We start from the raw sequence: 21,977 nt of genomic DNA, 5'->3' as shown, positions 1-21,977 counted from the left end.
CCTGTATGGCCCCTTCCAACTGTATGATTCTATGATTCTACAATAGTCTGGACTTCCGAGTTCAAGATGCAGATACCAAAGCTTGCAAAAGTCTGATGGTCTTCAACTGCTTTGCATGTTTCAGTGTAGTAATAAACCACTATGTAATTTAGTAGCTCTTTTTTAAATATAATATGGTTTTAGATTTGGGCTTCAAGTGTAGACATCGGTAAGGGAGTTTCACGATGGCAGTTGTCTTGCTTTCTTTTCATTTGCAGCGGTAAACATGATGCATTAAGAACTTATGAGTGTGTTCAGATGTCGTTACAAAGTCAGGGTTAAGTTGGGGCTCTTCGAGCCCTCACACTCCCTCCTTCTCCACACTCAGCTTGGATATCAAAGCCTTCCAGATTCCTCTCCCAAATTACAGCTGTTTTGGAAGTTACCCCAAACTGGGTTTTTTGAGGGGAGCGTGGAAGTGTGTGTGATCTCAGCTGCACAGAAAGAGCAGTGAGTAAGCTTGAAGGACTTCCCAGGTTGTCCCTGGAACAACAAACCGTGGCTTTCTTTGCTGCTGAATAGAACCTTTCTTGCCTGGTCAGGCCACTTAGCCCTGGGTTCTGTTTTCCAGTGATTGGCCCAATGACATCTGTTTCTTCATGGACAGGGCACAGGAGACTGGTTGTGGTCTCTCACCAGCATTGGGGATTCAGGAAGACCACTCCTCTCTGCATGGAGCTTCTGTTAAGCAGTCTCAATTGCTAACAGATCCCATGCTTTCTTTTGAACCAAGGCTCCCCTTTTTCAACCAGCAGGCACCTCTGGAATTCTGACACAGGGCGGTAGGCGCTACCACAAAATGGCTGCCAGAGGAGGCGGAGCCAGTCACCAAACAGCTACTGCGGTTTTCCTTCGGTCGCAAAGCGAAGATCTTTTTGCCGTGTCGGCAGCTGCCACCACCAAAGCGACGTTTTCAAAACCCCACTGTCAATCAAATCTGCAGTGACCAGTCAGAAGCCTTGCAGGGCAAAAGCCCCGTCGGAATCCACCCACTTTCTAAAAAGTTTTGACAGGTGCCCAGAAAGATGTCAGTAGGTGACCCACGGGCACCAGGTTGGGAACCCTTAAGTCAATATTAAAAAATTATTACAAATATTTATTAAAGTGCAGCAATAATACGTTCAAAACAACACATATCTAACTGCACATGAAGAACAGGCCAAATGCGTTTCGACCCACATGGGTCTTTCCCCAGTGATCAAGATTTACTGTCCATTGCTCTGTTGTCTAAAAACAAGTACTAAAGTTTTGCTGGGTGGTCAAGCGAAATCTGTTTGGGGTATCCCCAACCAATGTTTTCTGACACACATGAAACGTACTCTTGATGCAGAATAAGACAATAGCTGAGAGTCCTAGACAATACATATCTTAGGACAGGGGTAGTCAACCTGTGGTCCTCCAGATGTCGATGGACTACAATTCCCATGAGCCCCTGCCAGCAAATGCTGGCAGGGGCTCATGGGAATTGTAGTCCATCAACATCTGGAGGACCACAGGTTGACTACCCCTGTCTTAGGAGGTGTGCTCCAAAAAGAAACGCTTTAGAAACATTGGTTGGGGCAACCCCAAACAGATTTCTCTTGACCACCCAGCAAAACTTGATGATTTGTTTTTAGGCAAGAGAGCAATGGACAGTATATATTGACAGCTGAGGAAGACCCCTGTGGGTCAAAACACGTTTAGCCTGTGCTTCAGGTGCAGTCAGATACGTGTTGTTTTTACCTTGTTTTTAATATATTATCGGTGCACTTTAATAAATGTTTGTAATAATTTTTAGATTGTTTTAACATGGTTTTGCAGCTCAACTTTTGAGTTCCTGACTTTCTCCAGGTTGAGTTTCTGTTCCCTTTTTTGGTTTTGCATTGACCCTTGCTTTAAGCCAACTAAAAGTGGGACCATCGCTGTATTTTATGGCAATAAGTACATTACTCACTGTGAGATGCATTGCTGCTTGTTCCTCTGTCAATCTGCTAACTGAATTTTCCTGGTGCTCCTGAGTTTTGGTACGAGAGGGAGAGGATTCTTTTGCCCCCCTCGCACAGCCGTTCGTTTTCCCCCTGCTGAGAATTTAATTGCTGTTTGCCATAAAAGCCAGAAACACTTGTGCAAGTCGACTCTTTCAAGGCGGGAACCAAATCCTCAGTGTGATGCTTTGACGTTTCAGGTCTTGTCCCCTAGCTGCAGCGACGAGATAGCGGTGAAGAAGGACCAGTGCTTGGTTCGGTCTTTTGCAGATTCCAAATTGTGAGTAAGAAAAAGGAAAAAGGTTTGGCCTTCCACCCTGTCCGTTATTGAGTTTTGGTGTGGGTTGCAGTGGTGCTGCAGAATCAACTGACTGTCATAAAACATAGAAAAAGGCTATTGTTAAATTCCCAGTATATTTTTCCTGATGTGTTCAAAAAGAAGAGATGAAAGTTGTTGTTGTTTTTTTATACCCCACTTTTCACTACCCAAAGGAATCCCAAAGCGGCTTACAATCACCATTCCCTTCCTCTCCCCACAACAGACACCCTGTGAGGGAGGTGGCGCTAAGAGGGCTCTGAGAGAACCGCTCTGCGAGGACTGCTCTGGGACTGGCTAAGGTTATTCAGCTGGCTGCATATGGAGGAGTGGAGAATCAAACCCAGTTCTCCAGCTTAGAGTCCGCCCGCTGCTCTTAACCCCTCCGCCAAGCTGGCTGTCAGTACAGAATTCTGCCAACTTTTTTTCTGGTTAAGGAGGAATTAATTAATGGAATTTATCGGCAAATCCTCAAGACAGGATTTCCTTACTTTGATGGCTCAGGCTGGCTAAATCACATCACGTCTTGGAAGCTAAGCAGAGTCTGCCTTGGTTGTTACTTGGATCGGAGAAGGCTGAGGATGTCCACAGTCACTGTATGGTGGCAGGCAGTGGCCAAGCTCTGCATGGGGAGGAGCGAGGAATCAAGCCTGGTTCTCCAGATTAGAGTCCACCACTTTTTAGCCACGATACCACGCTGGCTCTCCAGAGATCACAACGGGCTTTAATAGGTAGCTCTGAAGATCATCTCAGGCAGGCGTAATGCATACCACTTCCCCTGACTGGCTGACTGTCACGGCCCAGGGTAGTTCAATCGCAGGACAAGCTGTGGCTCTCCAGATGTCCATGGACTACCATTCCCATGAGCCCTTGCCAGCATGTGCCGGCTCATAGGAATGTCCATGGACATCTAGAGTGCTACAGTTTGGCCACCCCTTGCCCTGTCTAGTCAGATCTAGGAAGCAACGCCTAATTATGTGTGGTTGGATGGAAAACCACCACCAAGGAAATCCAGAGCTGCTGTACAGAAGCAGAAACCCCCTGATCACCTCTTGTCTTCTGAAACCTGCAGGGTTTCTGCCAGTTGGCTTGCCACTGGATGGCGGTTACCGGATTCATCACCACTGTGCATTAACTTAGTGGGAAACTTTGGTTATTGAGAACAAGAATCAACTGAGAGCTTGGTGTAGTGGCTAAGGGCAACAGGTTCTAATCTGGCACAATGGGTTTGATTCCGCTGCTCCTCTTCCACATACAACCCGCTGGGTGACCTCGGGCTAGTCAGAGTCCTGATAGTGCTATTCTCACAGAGCAGTCCGGTCAGAGTTCTCCAGTATCATGGATGTGGGCCAAATGAAAGGGGCAGGGGATTGAAATTAGGGTTCTGTGCTTCGGCCGCCGAAGTAGCCGTTTTAAATACTTGAAGATGCCTTAACTTGAGATTGCTTCAGTGAATGAACTAAATTTGCCTGATTTATGCTGAGTTTATTTTAAAAACCTGCCTCCTTAATACGCCCGCCTGACGCTTAATCATTTGGGACTATAAGTGAACTCCGCAGGAGTGTGGTTCATATTTCATATCTGGCAGAAATCCTGGATTTGGCTTGAGTAAGAATCTATATATATGTGTGTGTTAAAAATCATTAAATTGTCACCCAGATCACATACTAATGTGTTCTGGGTGCCAATTTAATGATTTTTAGCACACACATAATATATATATAGAATCTAATACTTCTAATGTTTGAGGGGTTTTCAAGGGCAGGGTGGTTTCCTGGGCTACACCCGTCACGACCAATCAGCCCTTGCAAAGGGTTTGCCGTTTCCCCAACTTGCAGGCTGGGAAATCTGGCTGAGAGCCAGTGACTTGTCCAACCAGAAATCAGCTGAGCAAACATTTGCTCTCTGTTTCCAGCGCCCTTAGCTCTTGTCGTAACCCTTTTGCACAAAAACAGTGAAATCAGAAACTCAAATCCAGTTGTGTGTGTGCCGTATGCTGCCACGACTCCTGTTACACCACTAGTAGTTTAAAAGGATGCTAAAATACATAGGCTTTGATCATTACAGCTGTAGAACAAGGTTTGCTTTTCTCTACCAGAAGGAGTCTCAAAGCGGCTTACAATCTCCTTCCCTTCCTGTCCCCCCAAGGGGATCCTATGAGGGAGGGGAGGCGGAGAGAGCCCTGATATTCCTGAAGAAGAAGAAGAGTTGGTTCTTATATGCAGCTTTTCTCTACCCAAAGGAGTCTCAAAGCGGCTTACAGTCGCCTTCCCTTTCCTCTCCCCACAACAGACACCCTGTGAGGGAGATGAGGCTGAGAGAGCCCTGAGATTACTGAAGAAGAAGAAGAGTTGGTTCTTATATGCCGCTTTTCTCTACCCGAAGGAGGCTCAAAGCGGCTTACAGTCGCCTTCCCTTTCCTCTCCCCACAACAGAAACCCTGTGAGGGAGATGAGGCTGAGAGAGCCCTGAGATTACTGAAGAAGAAGAAGAGTTGGTTCTTATATGCCGCTTTTCTCTACCCGAAGGAGGCTCAAAGCGGCTTACAGTCGCCTTCCCTTTCCTCTCCCCACAACAGACACCCTGTGAAGGAGGTGAGGCTGAGAGAGCCCTGATATCACTGAAGAAGAGTTGGTTCTTATATACCACTTTTCTCTACCTGAAGGAGTCTCAAATCAGCTTACAGTCGCCTTCCCTTTCCTCTCCCCACAACAGACACCCTGTGAGGTGGGTGAGGCTGAGAGAGCCCTGAGATTACTGAAGAAGAAGAAGAGTTGGTTCTTATATGCCGCTTTTCTCTACCCAAAGGAGGCTCAAAGCAGCTTACAGTGGCCTGTAAAGATGAGGGTGGGGGAAATATCCTTCCCCGCAAGGATCCACTCTCGGACTCATGGGATCTAACCCTTTAAATTTGCACTACAATTTGGGTTGCAGGTAAATCTCTCAAGCATGCAAGGTTTTGAGCTTTGCTTAATTCAAACCAGGTTTCTCAACTTTCTTACCCTTGAGAAAACCCCCAAAACATTCTTCTGGCTTCGAGAAACGCCAGGAGAAGCAAGGTCCTGTTGAATATGGCTGGGAAGCTGAGCTGTGGACACACCCACCCAGGCCCCTCCCCTTCCCACCCCCTCCAGGACTATTATTGGCTATTTTGGGAGGGGGTGGGTGTGTCAATGATATGACCATGTGGTCATATCACCTGATAAAATGTATTAAAAACGAATTAACGCCTACCCATTCGGGAAACCCCTCCAAGGCTGTCAAGAAACCCCAGGGTTTCATTCACAAAGCCCTGGTTCCAAAAACCTGACTGATTGATGGATTTATATACCGCCCTCCCCTGAGGCTCAGGGCGGTTTACATAAAACGTAGAAAAGGTACATAGTTTACATAACAGCTTTCATTCAGCAATAATAATATTAACACTAAACAATGTGAACAGGTCCAGAGCAGAACACATGGGTGGATTTCTTTGGAAGGGAGGGAGCAGGGACCCTGTAGATGTTGCCGGTCGCTCCGTCTCAACCAAATTTCTATTTGAACACAGAAATACTTGGGAGGGGAGAGCGGATTAAGAATGGGATTTGCCACTGTCGATGTGCATTCGTTACAAGCAAAGCCAGTGTTTTTATAACAGCTGGCTCTGGGGAAAGATATTTAGCAGGGTAGAAAGCCAGCCAAGTTATAACGTATCACAACAATTCTCTTTCAGCTACTCGGTAGCAAGGAAGGACACTGAGGAATTAGACATCCTAAACGTTCCGAAATCCGAGCTGTCTTCTAGAAAAGGTAAAAAATTGACAATTATCCTTTGGATGACTAAGAAAATAATGAGCTGAGCAACATGGTAGCTTTGTTGTAGCTTTACCGGGAGACATGATAATAGGTTTGACATTGCAATAGTTATCGCCTGTCTAATAACAGGATTGGCCATTCAGCCCTAAGAATTAGGATAATTAATTTCCAGGGGACTTGCTCCAAGCGGTTGTAACACCTTGAGCCCATGCTGTTAATCCCGTTGATTTTGGCACAGGTTTTTAGTTGGTTTTTTGTCTGGTTCTGTTCCCTGACCAAGAAGGCAAGACTGTCACTGGCAGTCTTCGAGCAAAGGTTGGATGCACACTTTTCTTGGATGCTTTAGGATGCTTTGGGCTGATCCTGCGTTGAGCAGGGGGTTGGACTAGATGGCCTGTATGGCCCCTTCCAACTCTATGATTCTAGCTTCCCTCCATGACCAGCTAACATAGATCTTCATACTTGCAGACTGAGAAAACATGTTTCCCAGATCAGGCCTGGCCATAGTGCAGGGGGAAAGAACGCCTCTCCTCCTGACAGCTCTCTAGTCTCTGTGGACCAGCTAAAGATCAGACAAAATGTGCCTAAGAAAACATTGACAGCCCCTTTTTCATAGAAAAAAAATTTAGGTGATTTAAACTGGAGCTGTAGTGGAGAAGCCTACTGCTTCTCCACTTTGGGCCTTAGCCATCAAGTTCTGCCATGTGACAAAGGAGGGATAGAAGTATTTTTCATCGTCTTAAAATCAAATATGATCCATTTGTTTGCTGATTGTCTATTGGAATTTGCTTCTGTGCCCCTTTTTTCTCTGCCAGATTCAAAATCCATGTTGCATTCACAGCAGAAAGCAGGCCTGTGAAATGTTCAAGGTTTTTTGAGGTGGCATGGATTGCAGCAGAAATACTGTGTTTGGAAAATCTTAAGCACCCTTAAGAACACCAGAAGAGCCCTGCTGGATCAGTCCAGTAGTCCATCTAGGTCAGCATCTCATCTCACATAGTAGAGAGCCAGTTCCTCTGGAGGGCCAGCAACAGGGCAGAGAGGCCGAGGCCTTCCTAAGAACATCAGAAGAGCTCTGCTGGGTCAGACCAGGGGTCCATCCAGTCCAGCCTCCTGCCTCACACAGGGGCCAGCCAGTTCCTCTGGAGGGCCAACACCAGGGCAGAGAGGCCGAGGCCTTCCTCTGATGTCGCCTCCTGGCTCTGGGATTACAGGTTGACTGCTTCTGAACATGGAGGTTCTTTTTAGTCATCATGACTAGTAGCCACTGAGGGTCCTTCACAAATTTGTCTAGTCTCCTATTAAAGAAAACTATGCTGCAAACTATCATAACTACTGGGAAATTCCCGGAGGTTTGGGGACAGAGCCAGGGGAAGGAGTCTCAGCAAGTTACAATGCCATAGTGTCCAAAACCATCATTTTGTACAGGAGAACCGATCTCTGTAGTGTGGAGATCAGTTGTAATTCTGGGAGAACTCCCATCGATACCTGAAGGCTGGCAACCCAAACATCCATCCCCTTCCCCTGTTTCTGTTTAGGGTTGAGCGCTTCGGGGCGGTTCGGCTGCCTCCACAATCACCCATGCCCAAGGCCTCAGGCTTCGGTGATCACCAAGGCGGCCAAGCCGCGCTGAAGCGCTCAACCTTAGTCCAAATCTTCTCCACCCCTGTCATATATTTTCTGGTGGGCAAGTGCATTTGAGGGATTTGTTTACGTGAATGCACCACAGTTAGGCCCTGCTCCATCTAAAGGAATGCCTGTTTTGACATAACAGGTGAGAGTAGGGTACATAGATTTATAAAAGCAGGGGCATCCCAAAAACATAGGTATCCTTGTAGAGCAGTGGTTCTCAACCTGGGGGTGTCGAGTGACCCTTTCACGGGGTTGCGGGGGGGGGGAGCATCCACACAACAGCCTTGCAGGGTAGATCGAGATAGTGCGTTCATCTGTCTGGAGCTCAGTAGACAAGAAGCAGAACCAGAAAGCACAGTTTTGCATTCTGTGTTTCCAAAACACCTAATCGCTTCTGTCACCCAAGGAAGGGGGGCATCTTGGAGCGGTCAGGAAGGAAGTCGCCACAGCCCACTCCTCCTCGAAGAGAATTTGTCCATTCACTTAATAAGCTTTAGTCTGTCGCCTGGTCATCCTGTCAATTCATATCCTCAAGGTTTTCAGAGTCCAAAAATTATTATACTTTTAGGACAGGGGTAGTCAAACTGCGGCCCTCCAGATGTCCATGGACTACAATTCCCAGGAGACCCTGCCAGCGAATGCTGGGAGGGGGCTTCTGGGAATTGTAGTCCATGGACATCTGGAGGGCCGCAGTTTGACTACCCCTGTTTTAGGAGAAGGAATGTTCAGGAAAGGGGTGTTGCTCTCAGTTTACTTGCAGCCGCATGTAAGTGCTGATGAAGTCATGCTGGCCATTGGCCACAGGGGCATATTGGGAAGGCTCTTGCTTGCGGTGCATTGAGCACCCTGGCTGCCAGACTTGGCGAGTGCAAGCTTGCCTTTGTGAACTCTGGGTTTTTCTTGGATTAAAAGTATTCTAGAGCAGGGGTCTGAGCCTCTTGTGGCGCAGAGGGGTAAGGCAGCCGTCTGAAAGCTCTGCCCATGAGGTTGGGAGTTCGATCCCAGCAGCCGGCTCAAGGTTGACTCAGCCTTCCATCCTTCCGAGGTCGGTAAAATGAGTACCCAGCTTGCTGGGGGGTAAACGGCAATGACTGGGGAAGGCACTGGCAAACCACCCCGTATTGAGTCTGCCATGAAAACACTGGAGGGCGTCACCCCAAGGGTCAGACATGACTCGGTGTTTGCACAGGGGATACCTTTACCTTTAGAGCAGGGTTAGTCAACCTGTGGTCCTCCAGATGTCCATGGACTACAATTCCCAGGAGCCCCTGCCAGCGAACGCTGGCAGGGGCTCATGGGAATTGTAGTCCATTGACATCTGGAGGACCACAGGTTGACTAACCCTGTTCTTAGAGGGCTGATGTGCATCTCACCTCTTCCTGATGCTGAATCCAGCGACCCCAAAGACTGCTTGAAGCATCACAAAAAAATAACAAAGCAGCAGAAAAGAGCGAGAGTTCCAAAGGAACAAAATGTGTGGTGGTGTATGGACTTTCGTGACTTACAAAAGATCTTGCACGGCCACAAATCTTGCTGGTTTTGAAGGAGCTGTTGGGCTCTCGCTCTGTTTTGCTGCCGCAGACAGACTAGCATGGCTACCCATCTTGAAGAATAATGGCGAGTTTTTGTGGCCCTTGTGAATACACTTAGGAAAAAGAAGAGTTGGTATTTATACCCCGCTTTTCACAGCCCGAAGGCATCTCAGAGCAGCTTCCAATCACCATCTCTCCCTCTCCCCACAACAGTCGCCCTGTGAGGGGAGGTGGGTCTCTGGGAGCTCTGACAGGACTGCTCTGTGAGAACAGCTCTACCTGGGCTGTGACTAGCCTGAGGTCGCCCAGATGGCTGCTTGTGGACGAGGAGAGGGTAATCAAACCCTACTTTCTCCAAATTAGAAACTGCTGCTCTTAACCACCGCACCAAGCTGGCTCTCTCAAATCATGGCATGAGTTTCTGGGGTCAAAGTCTGTTTGTTCCACCGGCAACCGAAAAGTTCTCCTTTCAGTTAAAGGTGAAGCAAACCTCCTGCCCAGCATGTTCCAAATCTTTTTATTGATTGGAGACAGCATCCGTTTGTGACCTGGAAGTCTCCAGAATCCCATTGGAAGCCGTTCAACTTTGCTGGAAATCTTGGAGAACAGGCACTGCTGACTTCGTATAACTCAACTCTAATAACTTTCATAGTTCAGACTAGCCTGATCTTGACTGAGCCCAGGAGCTTAGCACTTGGATGGGATATTACCAAGGGAGGCCAGGGCTGCTATTAAGAGGAAGGCCGTGTCATGTCATCTTTGCTCATCTCTTGCCTTCAAAATCCCACGAGGCGGAACTTCATGGAGTCGCCATGAGAAGGATGTGGCTTGACGGCACACTAGCTTTTTATAGCTTTATATAATATATATATATATATATAATTTGATGATAGCATTCCTCTATGTAAGGCTTTTTCAGCCAGGGTTCTGTGAAACCCTGGGGTTTCTCGACAGCCCTGGAAGGGTTTCCCGAATTGGTGGGAGTTAATTAATTTTTAATAATTGTGAAACATTTATTAGGTGGCATGACCCCCCCCCCCAAACTGGCCAATGATGGGCCTGGAGGGGGTGGGAAGGGGAGGGGCCCTGGGTGGGCATGTCCACAGCTCTGCTTCCCAACCCTATTCTGCCCAATCACACCAGTTCTGGGGTCTATTGAAGCCTGAAAAATGTTTCAGGAGTTTCCCAACAGTAAAAAAGTTGAAAGGCTGTTCTACATTGTTAGAATCATAGGATAATAGAGTTGGAACGGACATCCTGGGTCATCTAGTCCTGTGGTCCCTAACCCCCGGTCCGGGGACCTGTCCCGCTCCGTGGATCAGATGGTACCGGGCCACGGCTCCACCTCGTCCTCCTCACTGGCTGCTGCCTCGGGGGCTATCCTGCTGTTCTGCCACCGGCTCACCTTTGGTGCTCTCCAGCGGCTGCCATGGCTGGGGCTCCCCCTCAGTGTGGCACTGCACAGCTGCTGCTGGCAGCACCCCCCCCCCCCAGCGTGTGCTGGAAAGTCAGGGGTGCCGACGGGAAAGCAAGTAGAGCAGGGGCTCAGGCGGCAGTGGCGATGTCCCTCAGCAAAGGACTACCCCCCCCCCCCGGGCCTCAGTCAAAAGCGTTGACCAGTCCCTGGTGGTAAAAAGGTTGGGGACCACTGATCTAGTCCAACCACCTGCTCTATGCAGGACACTCCTAACCGCTCACCCACTGTCACCCCCTTGAGCCTTCACAGAATCAGCCTCTCCATCAGCTGGCTCTTCATCCTCTGCTTAAAAATCTATAGAGGTGGAGAACCCACCACCTCCCGAGGAAGCCTGTTCCACTGAGGAACCACTCTGACTGTCAAGAGCTTCTTCCGGAGGTTTAGACGGAATTTAGAATCATAGAGTTGGAAGGGACCTCCTGGGTCATCTAGTCCAACCCCCTGCACTAGGCAGGACACTCACAGACCTACCGCTCACCCACTGTCCCCTGCCACCCCCATGTTCTATGTATTATTCCCACTCAGGATTATAAGGGCATTCCCAAAAGCAAACATTACTGCACAGGGTTTTTCCACTGTGGTTTTATCCATGTCATGTCAATAACCAGAAGTATGCTGAGGCTTACCTATAATGTCCTACTTTGACAACTTCCTTCAAACTGTCGGATGCCAATTTCTGGCTGGCTGTCACCACGCGACAGGGAGCCAGCCGTCGGTGCCTGTTTTATGTCCATCAGATAGAAAAGAATAAATTTAAGAATGCCCGTGTCATGTGGTGGAAAACACGCCTTAATCTTCCCACCTTTTCTGGACAGGCCTCCATTGAACGGAACGATCTTAACTTGAAACGTAGACTAGTTGAGCGAGAAGACTAGCTAAGCCCTAACCGGCAGTGGTGCACTTTTGTCTCCTCGTACCTTGGGCAAATAAGCAAGGGGCTGTTTTCCTCCCAAGGGTTGCAAGAAGCCAGCTCCTTCTTCAGCCTGAGAGTTATACCTGCTGCCTGGAAGATGGACATGCGCGAAATCTTGGAATCGTCCAGCAGCGACGAAGACGAGGGAGGGGAGGCCGGGAGCGACGAAGAGAAAGACAAAGTGGAGCATAAAGAGGAGGAGGTAGTGGTAAGTGTGCGCCTTGTTGTTGTTTGAACGAGAGTGTCGGGTAACGAGTGCGGGACATGCTCAAATATAGCCACACCTGCGAAATAGGTTTGCCATTTCCGGATTGGGAAGTTCTTGGAAATTTGGGGGAAGCCCAAGGTAGAGTCCTGCCTCTGAGGCAGGGGTGGGCAAACTGTGGCTCTCCAGATGTCCATGGACTACAATTCCCATGAGGCCCTGCCATTGCTGGCAGGGCCTCATGGGAATTGTAGTCCATGGACATCTGGAGAGCCACAGTTTGCCCACCCCTTGCAAAGCAACCACCCCATATGGAGATCTGTTGAAATTCCGGGGGTCTTCAGGCCCTATTGCGAAATTTGTTTCCAAAGACTCACTGCTTTATCCTGCGGATGCTGACTTGCAAATAAGGGTTTGGTTGGGAAGCAGCGCTTGCTTCCAGGTCAATGGGGATGCGGTTGCCATTTTAGTGGAAGGCGCTGAATTGAAAACTGTGGCTAATGGCACGGTCCACCAGCTGAGTGAGGAAAAACGCGTTCACCACGTCTCTGATTGATTGCAGAGCATGGCTCCCTCTGATTTCTGCCAAGGGTTGCAGGAGCCGTCTTCTACCAGGCGACATGTATTCCTGCTTCTCTGTCCATGCCACCCACCGATCTATTTGGGCATCAGGAGGAACATTCCTTTTCTTTCCAAGGTGGACGAAACAGCAGCTTCCGTTGCTTGGTGGCTATAGGGACAATGGCGAGATTAACGGGAGGAGTCAAGAAAGACTCTAGGCCGCTTCCCTCTCTTTCCCCAGCTTCCTCTGCAGCCGCTGCTGCTTGACAAATGTAGAGTTCTTCTGGAACAGGTCGTGACTAGCATCTCTCCCTGCACATTGGCCATCCCGGCGTGGCAGGGAAGGCTATAATCAGGACATGGAGGCCATAACTCTGGCTCATGATTGCCAAACCGCAACGGTTATTGCTTGATGCCTCTGAAGATGATTGTCTAAGCCCTGACTAACAACTGCTGTAGGCAAGGAGAAGACTGATTTGTCAGGGTCATGCACCCCTTTGGTTGAATAGATTTTATTTATTGATATTTGGATGGATTTATACGTCCGCACTTCCCGGCACACCGTCGCGGGGTAGCTGACAACAGCATAAAAACATCACATTCGGTCCATTGAAGCAATTAAAAACCATAAAATGCATTTTGTTTCCATTTTAGACTGGCATATGGGCGTGCTTGCAGGGCTGCTCTCATTCCAGCAGGGGAAGACTCTTGTGGGCTCTTGGAGGAGGGGGGGCAGCTCATTGATGCTCTGTAGTTTATTGTCCCCAACCAAATGCCTGGAGGAAGAGCTCCGTTTTACAAGCCCTTCATAGCTGTGTGAGCTCCTGAAGGGCCTGCAGCTCTTCCGGGAGCTCATTCCACCCAGTTAGGGCCAGGACCGAAAATACCCGGGCCCCAGTTGAGGCCAAGCGCATTCCTCGGGGGCCAGCAATCACCAGCCGGTTCGAATTGGTGGAGCACCAAGCTCTTCAGGGGGAATAGCCGGCTAAGTGATCCCTCAGGTTTGTGGGGCCCAGGCCGCAAATGGCCTTAAAGATTAAAACCAAAACCTTGAATCTGATCTGGAATTCAGTCGAGAACCTGAGTTGAACGGTTGCCTGAGAACTGGCTTCATATGGGGTTTTCCATGGTGACCTGGTGAGGACTTGAGCAGCTGCATTTTGGACCAGTTGCAGTCTTCAGATCAGGGTCAAGGGCAGGCCCCCATAGAGTGAGTTACAGTAATCCAGCCTGGAGGTGACCATCATGTGGATCAACGAGATTTGGTGTTCCGGGGACAGGTAGGGTGCAAGTACCATATTTGCTGGCGTATAAGACGACTGGGCATATAAGACGACCCCCCAATATTTTCACTTCAAAATATAGAGTTTGTTACACTACATTACAGTACTATGGGCCACTATGGGCAGCTATGTCTTTCCCAACTGAAGTGCACCCAGCGTATAGGACGGCCTCCCCACTTGGAGGAATGTTTTTCAGGGGAAAAAAGTAGTCTTATACGCCAGCAAATACTGTAACTTAGCTCGGTGAACGTAGTAAAATGGCAGCCACGATATTCTGATGCCCTGAGTCTCCATAGAGTGGTGTCAAAGAGCGCATCCAAGTTCTGAGCTCCTTGCGCAACCATCGCACCTCATCCAAGATGGGCAGATGCGCTTTCTCTCCTGGCCCTTTCCTACTCAGCCGAAGGACCTCCATCTTTCAGGGGTTGCGTTTCAGGCGACTCTACTTAATACAGACCCAAGCAACTGGCAAAAGTCTCGGCGGGCAAATCCCACAGGCCGTCCATTAGGATGTAGAGTTCGGTGACATCTGCATGTTGATGACCCTTGGGCCAGCTGGGCAAGAGGGCTCGTAAAGATGCTAAATAACGTGGGGGACAAAACTGCACCGTGCAGCACCCCATATGGGAGTTCGCAGGGGCGAGGCTATCTGTCCCCCGACGCAACCCCCTCTCCGTGACCCTGGAGGAAGGAGATCAGCTGCTTCAGGGCCATCCTGCGGATTCTAGCGTCAGCAAAGCATAGAGCCAGCAGCTTGCAATCTACCACAGGGGTAGTCAACCTGTGGTCCTCCAGATGTCCATGGACTACAATTCCCATGAGCCCCTGCTAGCAAACGCTGGCAGGGGCTCATGGGAATTGTAGTCCGTGGACATCTGGAGGACCACAGGTTTGACTACCCCTGGTCTACCAGATTGAATGCTACTCGTTATTTAACAGCACAAATAAAATAGAAGGGGTAGGACCCAGCGAAGGGCCAAACACAGGGCAAGTTATGAGGCACTGGGATACCAATGCGGCAAATTAAATATACAGAGTAGACTTCTGTGGAGTCTTCAAACTTCCATTGTTCCTTAGTCTTTGATATTCAACAAACCCCAACGCGTTTCGCTCTTTAGCTTTCTCAAGGGACTTCCATTTTAATGTTTTCAAAACCGGCTTTTGCGAAATAATCTCTTAACAGTGAGTAAGATTGTTTTAACAAGCGCAACTCGTAGCCTGAAGAACGATGGAAGTTTGCAGACTCCACAGAAGTCTACTCTGTGTACTTAATTCGCCATATTGGTATCCCAGGGCCTCACTACTTGCCCCGCTAGTTATTGAACAGCATGCAGGTTAGATGACTTTTAGTTTTTAATAAATTGTTTGCCTTAATAGTTTACAACTTGAATGCGTAGCAATGAAGCCTGGCTTTTATACTGCAAGGGTTTGTGGTGGGGAAGGTTGCTTAAGGGCACCGTTTTGGGTTGATTCGCTCTGCTCTTGGGGCCCGGGTGTGTTCTTTTTGCTGATGTCCCCTGTTGTGTTACTGTGCGAGCCTCCGGTACGGAACCAGAAATGGGACTATCCGGAAAATGCAAGGTGTTTTGTAACATGAAAATGGGAACGCCACAAGGAATAGTGGCAAAGTGAGATCTGGGCATGGGGACCCTAAATTCTTTCATGTTTGTTTCTAATACAACAGTTCTCCTTGCGCTGTTCTGAGTTGGTTGGGAGATTTGTCACAGATTTTGAAGATCCGTCTGTTTGCAGTGGCTTTTAAGTTTGATTGCTTTTCATTCTGGAGAGGCGTTAATGCAGTTAGTGACTGCGCAAGCTCATGGCTGAACTTCATAAAGACACCATAATTAAGATACCAGATTAAATTCACACCAGCTCAAAACATTTGCACAATCAAATTCTGGTGCGAGAAAAATTGAAGGGGGAAATTTTCCTTCCACTCGTCTTTCAGGAGGGGTAAGCATGTATTCCTTAAACTAACTTTATTTTCCTTTACATTATACAACTATATTTGCATAATTACCTCTCAGCTTTCTGCCTGAAGTTACAGAAAGCCAGGCAGTTGTATGTTTCTATCAATGCTTTCTACAGGAGTTGAAGAACCAGAGTATACCAAAGCAGTGTTGAATTCTCTCAATGGAAAAGTTATGTTGCTTTAGGATGGTTAGGGCTGATCCTGCGTTGAGCAGGGGTTGGACTAGATGGCCTGTATGGCCCCTTCCAACTCTATGATTCTATGGCCTGTATGGCCCCTTCCAACTCTATGATTCTATGATTCTATGGCCTGTATGGCCCCTTCCAACTCTATGATTCTATGATTCTATGGCCTGTATGGCCCCTTCCAACTCTATGATTCTATGATTCTATGGCCTGTATGGCCCCTTCCAACTCTACGATTCTATGATTCTATGGCCTGTATGGCCCCTTCCAACTCTATGATTCTATGATTCTATGGCCTGTATGGCCCCTTCCAACTCTATGATTCTATGATTCTATGGCCTGTATGGCCCCTTCCAACTCTACGATTCTATGATTCTATGGCCTGTATGGCCCCTTCCAACTCTATGATTCTAGGATTCTAGGATTCTATTTAAAATACATACAAAACACTTGTGTCCTTACCTCTTTAACCCTCTTTCTGCTCTTCCCAAGAAGACCAGGATCTTTCTTCGCTAGTTTGGTGTAGTGGTTAAGAGTGGCAGCCTCTTATCTGGTGAGCCAGGTGTGATTCCTCACTCCTCTACATGCAGTCAGCTGGGTGAACTTGGGCTAGCTACAGTTCTCAGATCTCTCTCAGCCTCACTTCACAGGGTGCCTGTTGTGGGGAGAGGAAGGGAAGGTGATTGTAAGCCACTTTGAGCCTCCTTCGGGTAGGGAAAAGCAGGGTATAAAAACCAAATCTTCTTAACAAAGCTTCTTGGACATTTTAGAAGAAGAAGAGTTGGTCGTTATATACTGCTTTTCTCTACCCGAAGGAGTCTCAAAGTGGCTTCCAATCGCCTTCCCTTTCCACTCCCCACAACAGACACCCTGCGAGGTGGGTGAGGCTGACAGAGCCCTGATATCACTGCTCAGTCAGAACAGCTTTATCAGTGCTGTGACTAGTCCAAGGTCACCCAGCTGGAGCAGGGAATCAAACCCGGCTCACTAGATTAGAAGTCCACACTCCTAACCACTACGCCAAGCTGGCTCTCCAGGGTCTCAGGAGGAATTCTTCCACATCAGCTCCTACCTGGTCCTTTGAACGGAGATACTGGGGACTGAACCCGGGATCTTCTGCATGCCGGATGTCATATATTGGAGTGTCTTCAGATCTTTGCCCATTCCAGGGACCCCCATTAGAGGAGGTGGAGGATAGAGCACCAGTGATATCCAGGCATATCCAGGAAAGCCCATCGGATCCATCCCCAGATGAGATTGTGGGGGATCAGGCCCCTATTTCTCCAAGCAGGGATCTTCGCCATTGTAGTGAGCAACTTCTCAGACCGGTTAAGGCCTTGGAATTGGATGTAGCCCCTTTGGATGCTGGTCCAAAGGACAAGATTGTGAGTAGACTGTACTCAGGGACCCCTGTTACAATGGCACTGCTGATTGTAGAGGATCTGGCAGACTTTATGGTGTCCACGTGGAACCAGCGAGCCTCAGTGCTGGCAACTCTGAGGAAACATGAGAGCTTACATAAGACAAAACAGGACACTTCAGAGCACCTTAACGACCCGTCCTCTGCCGTCTTCAGTGATTATTGAGGACTAGATTTAAAGCCCATTTTATTATGCAACAAAATGGGCGCTAGCCCCCCCTCCCCGGGGAAGCCCTCAGAGGGTTCCCCCCCACATAAGGCTTCCCCCCCATTGGAAAAGCCTTCTGAAGGTGTGGGGACGGCGATCGCCGTTCCTGGGGGGCGCAGAAGGCTTTTTCCTCCCCCCCCCCCATTGGAAAAGCCTTCTGAGGCCCTGGGGACGGCGATCGCTGGCTCTGTGAGCCAGCGATCGCCATCCCCGGGGCCTCAGAAGGCTTTTCCAATGGGGGGAGGCCTTCTGTGTGTGTGGGGGGGAACCCTCCGAGGACAGGGCCCGCCCATCCCGGACAGGGCCCGCCCTCAGGGCCCTTACTCTTTTATTTAATCCACTCTGCAGGAGCGGTTAAAGATATGCAGACTAGATACTGTCCTTGACAACCTTCTTCTCCTATTGACATCGTCAGCCTTGAACTTTAGAATAGCTAAGTACCAGGGTGTGTGCCAGGCTTATGAATTCCCAGCAATCTTGTTGGATCGGGTCCTTGGGAAAATGCGGGTAGAAAGGACGGGGGCAATCCTAGTTGCCACATTCTGCCCCAGACATCTAGTTTGCAGAACTCCCAAGGATGCAGGGAGGGGGGGAGTGCAGACATTTCCCTACGAAAACCAGACCGCTTAGCTTAGCTTAGCCCTCAAACGTTTTGACATCCTCTGCCTACACCTAATGGTGTGGAAAATGCACCCTTGAGCGGTTCCTTATCGAGGGGAGAGAAGGAGGTGCTGATGTGTCCTAGGAAGCTGTCGACAAGATGCTTAAATGGCTGTGGTTTGAGTCATGGGCTAGTAAAGGTAAAGGTATCCCCTGTGCAAGCACTGAGTCATGTCTGACCCTTGGGGTGACGCCCTCCAGCGTTTTCATGGCAGACTCAATACGGGGTGGTTTGCCAGTGCCTTCCCTGCATTAGAAGACGGAAGATGAAACCTGAGTTGTACTGGCTTGTAAATGTTGTTCATCGACCTCTTCTGTGCCAACCGTTTGCAACACTTTGACTGTGGAATAATCCCTGGGAAGTTTTGCAGGCTTCGAGGTAACCCTGAAGTGGTATCAGTTGGCCACATCTCCCTGCCACACCCCCAGAAGTGGCATGTCACCCCCCTCTGTCTCTCTCCACCCCACCCAACCCTGCAGAGTAAAAAAAAACCCAAGACAACCCCCTCACCAATCAACCTGGCTGGAGAGCAGCGGCCTGCTCTGCCTTCTGCTGGAACAGAAATGTCAGGCTCCCACGGCAGATAGGAGATAGGTCCTGATTCCCACCCACCCACCTCAAAGCACCGCATGGCCCAGTGGCCCGCTCTGCTAGGCTGAGTCCATTCAACCCACTCAGAGAAAAAAAAAATGAAACCACAAGAGGACCCACCACAATGGATTCAAGCCACCATTAACAGATTGACCATCATAAAGGCAAAGGTTTGTATGGCTGGCGCCCCACCCCTTCCTGTGCCATCATTGGCCATTTTCCGAGGGGGTGGGTCAACCTGCCCAAATAAGGTGAAAGCCGCCCTGGGTCCTTTTTGCAATGCTTTTTAAATTAAATTCCTCCCAATTCACGTAACTCCTCTGGGCTCTGGAGTAAGCCTGAGGTTGTGTGTAATCCTGGTTGCAAAATGCTATTCTGTGCAGAGGCACATTCCCTCCCACCAGCCCTGCTACAAGCTCTCATGGATCAGAACTGGCAAGAGAATTTAGTGGTCGGTGCTTTTGTGCCACATGTAGTGTTTTTTAGGAGTTCACGGAGGCATGGTTTGTAATTGAGGGAGATGCAACCAGTGGGAAAGTTGGCCCATGTGCAGTTCCTGATAGGAGGAATATCCCCTGTAGGAACTTTACGCCAGCAAAGAAGTCTCTCTGGCTGACCTGTGCAGGGACAGTCCCAAAGTGTGTCTGCATAGAAGATGCTGATAAACAACAATTACAGGAAAGTGTCATTCTGTTTTCTAAATAAAGTAAAGGTAAAGGTATCCCCTGTGCAAGCACCGAGTCATGTCTGACCCTTGGGGTGACGCCCTCTAGCGTTTTCATGGCAGACTCAATACGGGGTGGTTTGCCAGGGCCTTCCCCAGTCATTACCGTTTTACCCCCCAGCAGCAAGCTGGGTACTCATTTTACCGACCTCGGAAGGATGGAAGGCTGAGTCAACCTTGAGCCGGCTGCTGGGATCGAACTCCCAGCCTCATGGGCAAAGCTTTCAGACGGCTGCCTTACCACTCTGCGCCACAAGAGGCTCATGTTTTCTAAATAGGCAGGTGGATAAGAGTGATCCAACAGATTTTATATACTTGGACTTTGAAAGTGTTTCACGGAATCATAGAATAGAATCATAGAATCATAGAGTTGGAAGGGGCCATACAGGCCATAGAATCATAGAATCATAGAGTTGGAAGGGGCCATACAGGCCATCTAGTCCAACTCCCTGCTCAACGCAGGATCAGCCCTAAGCATCCTAAAGCATCCAAGAAAAGTGTGTATCCAACCTTTGCTTGAAAACTGCCAGTGACTTTATATATGTATATTTTATACATTATACTAGAAAACTGGGCTAAAATGAATTTCAGTAGTGAAATTTGCTGCAGATGGAGCCGAGTTGTTTTCTGCTGCCCCAGAGTGGTGGACCAGAACCAATGGGATGAAATTAATTCAAAAGAATTATTGGCTAAACATCCAGAAGAAGTTCCTTACAGAGCGGTTTCTCAGTGGGACAGGCTTCCTCGGGAGGTGGTGGGTTCTCCTTTGGAAGTTTCCAAGCAGAGGCTAGATAGTCATTGGACAGAAATGCTGATTTTATGAACTCAGGCAGGTTGTGAGTGGGTGGGCAGGTAGGGACGTGCCCGTGTCTTAGATGATAATTCTTTGCAGTTTTGTTTCTCCAAAGTTTTTGTGAACTACAACTGGACTCAAAAGGACTGATGCGGCGTTTTAGCAAAGAATTATCATATGGCTTAATTTGGATACTGTGACTCAGTTTACTAATTTGCCACTGATTTATTCTTTTCTATATATCTGCACTCTCATGATCCTTGTTCCATTTTGTCTGAGGAAGAGTGCTTGCACTCAAAAGCTCCCGCCTTGAATACATCTTTGTTGGTCTTCAAGGTGCCATTGGACTCAATTTATGTTGTGCGACTTCAGACCAACATGTCAACCCACTTGAATGTACCTTTGGAGCAAAACATGTTTGTTTGTTTCTAAGTGGCCACCAGCACAGGGAGAGAATCTCTCTGAAAAGGAGATTTTTCTATAGCAGCCATCCCGTGCAGGTATGGGCATCTAGCTTGAGTGAAGGCCTCTCTTTGTGTTTTGATTTCTAAAGTAGCCAGGGATGGAGCTGGGACTAGCCTTATCTAATCTTATCTGGAAGCAGAAATTCTGGAATTCTGTCAGGATCCCATTGTGCATCAATGTCCAATTATGTCATCCCTTTTCTTACAACGCAGGGGTCTCCATCTGTTAAACCCTCCGCAGACCAGGAAGTGTCTCCTGTGAGGAGACCAGTCTCTGGTGACTGTTATTCAGGATAGTTTATGGTTTTAATGCACTCTGTGGCTTGGAACAACTATGGAGGTTGAGGGGATGAACGGTGGACCATTCAGATGTCACCTAACTTGCAAGGCAGTGAGATAAGTATTTGAAAGGTTGTCACTTGGAGGAGGGCAGGATGCTGTTCCCGTTGGCTGCAAAGGAAAGGACACGCAGTAATGGGTTTAAACTTCAAGAACAACGATATAGGCTAGATATCAGGAAAAAAAATTTCACAGTCAGAGTAGTTCAGCAGTGGAATAGGCTGCCTAAGGAGGTGGTGAGCTCCCCCTCACTGGCAGTCTTCAAGCAAAGGTTGGATACACACTTTTCTTGGATGCTTTAGGATGCTTAGGGCTGATCCTGCGTTGAGCAGGGGGTTGGACTAGATGGCCTGGATGGCCCCTTCCAACTCTATGATTCTATGATTCTGATTCTGAGCAGGGGGTTGGACTAGCTGGCCTGTATGGCCCCTTCCAACTCTATGAATCTGTGATTCTGATTCTGAGCAGGGGGTGGGACTAGATGGCCTGTATGGCCCCTTCCAACTCTATGATTCTATGATTCTGATTCTGAGCAGGGGGTTGGACTAGCTGGCCTGTATGGCCCCTTCCCACTCTATGATTCTGTGATTCTGATTCTGAGCAGGGGGTGGGACAAGATGGCCTGTATGGCCCCTTCCAACTCTATGATGCTGTGATTCTATAATTCTAGCATCCTGTTTGTTCACCTACTGCTTGGGGGCTCTCTTGGATTCACAGCAGGGCTTTCTTTCCGCTTGCCTTTCTGGGCAGGGGAATGGTTAGAAAGTAGGGTTGCGAGTTCCAGGGGGCGTTCCTGGAGATTTGGGGGTGGGGCCTGGGGAAGGATGGTCCCTCAGTGAGATGTAACACCAGAGAGTCCATCCTCCAAGGCAGCCGTTGTCCCCAGAGAAGTTCCCTCTG

General features: G+C 48.6%; 1 protein-coding gene across 1 annotated transcript in view; it reads left to right on the top strand.

Moving 5' to 3' along the window:
• Positions 1-21,977, top strand: part of ARID4A (AT-rich interaction domain 4A) — a 98,777-nt gene that overhangs the window by 24,027 nt on the left and 52,773 nt on the right. The window contains exons 9-11 of the mRNA XM_077323977.1: positions 2,204-2,283; positions 6,032-6,108; positions 11,710-11,876. Of these exons, the coding sequence (XP_077180092.1) occupies positions 2,204-2,283; positions 6,032-6,108; positions 11,710-11,876 (324 nt within the window). The remainder of the gene's footprint in view (positions 1-2,203; positions 2,284-6,031; positions 6,109-11,709; positions 11,877-21,977) is intronic.

The sequence above is a fragment of the Paroedura picta genome, chromosome 2, assembly GCF_049243985.1.
Source record: "Paroedura picta isolate Pp20150507F chromosome 2, Ppicta_v3.0, whole genome shotgun sequence".
Classification (NCBI taxonomy): Eukaryota; Metazoa; Chordata; class Lepidosauria; order Squamata; family Gekkonidae; genus Paroedura; species Paroedura picta.
The sequence above is the reverse complement of the archived record's forward strand: the minus strand, read 5'-3'. Positions and strand labels throughout refer to the sequence as shown.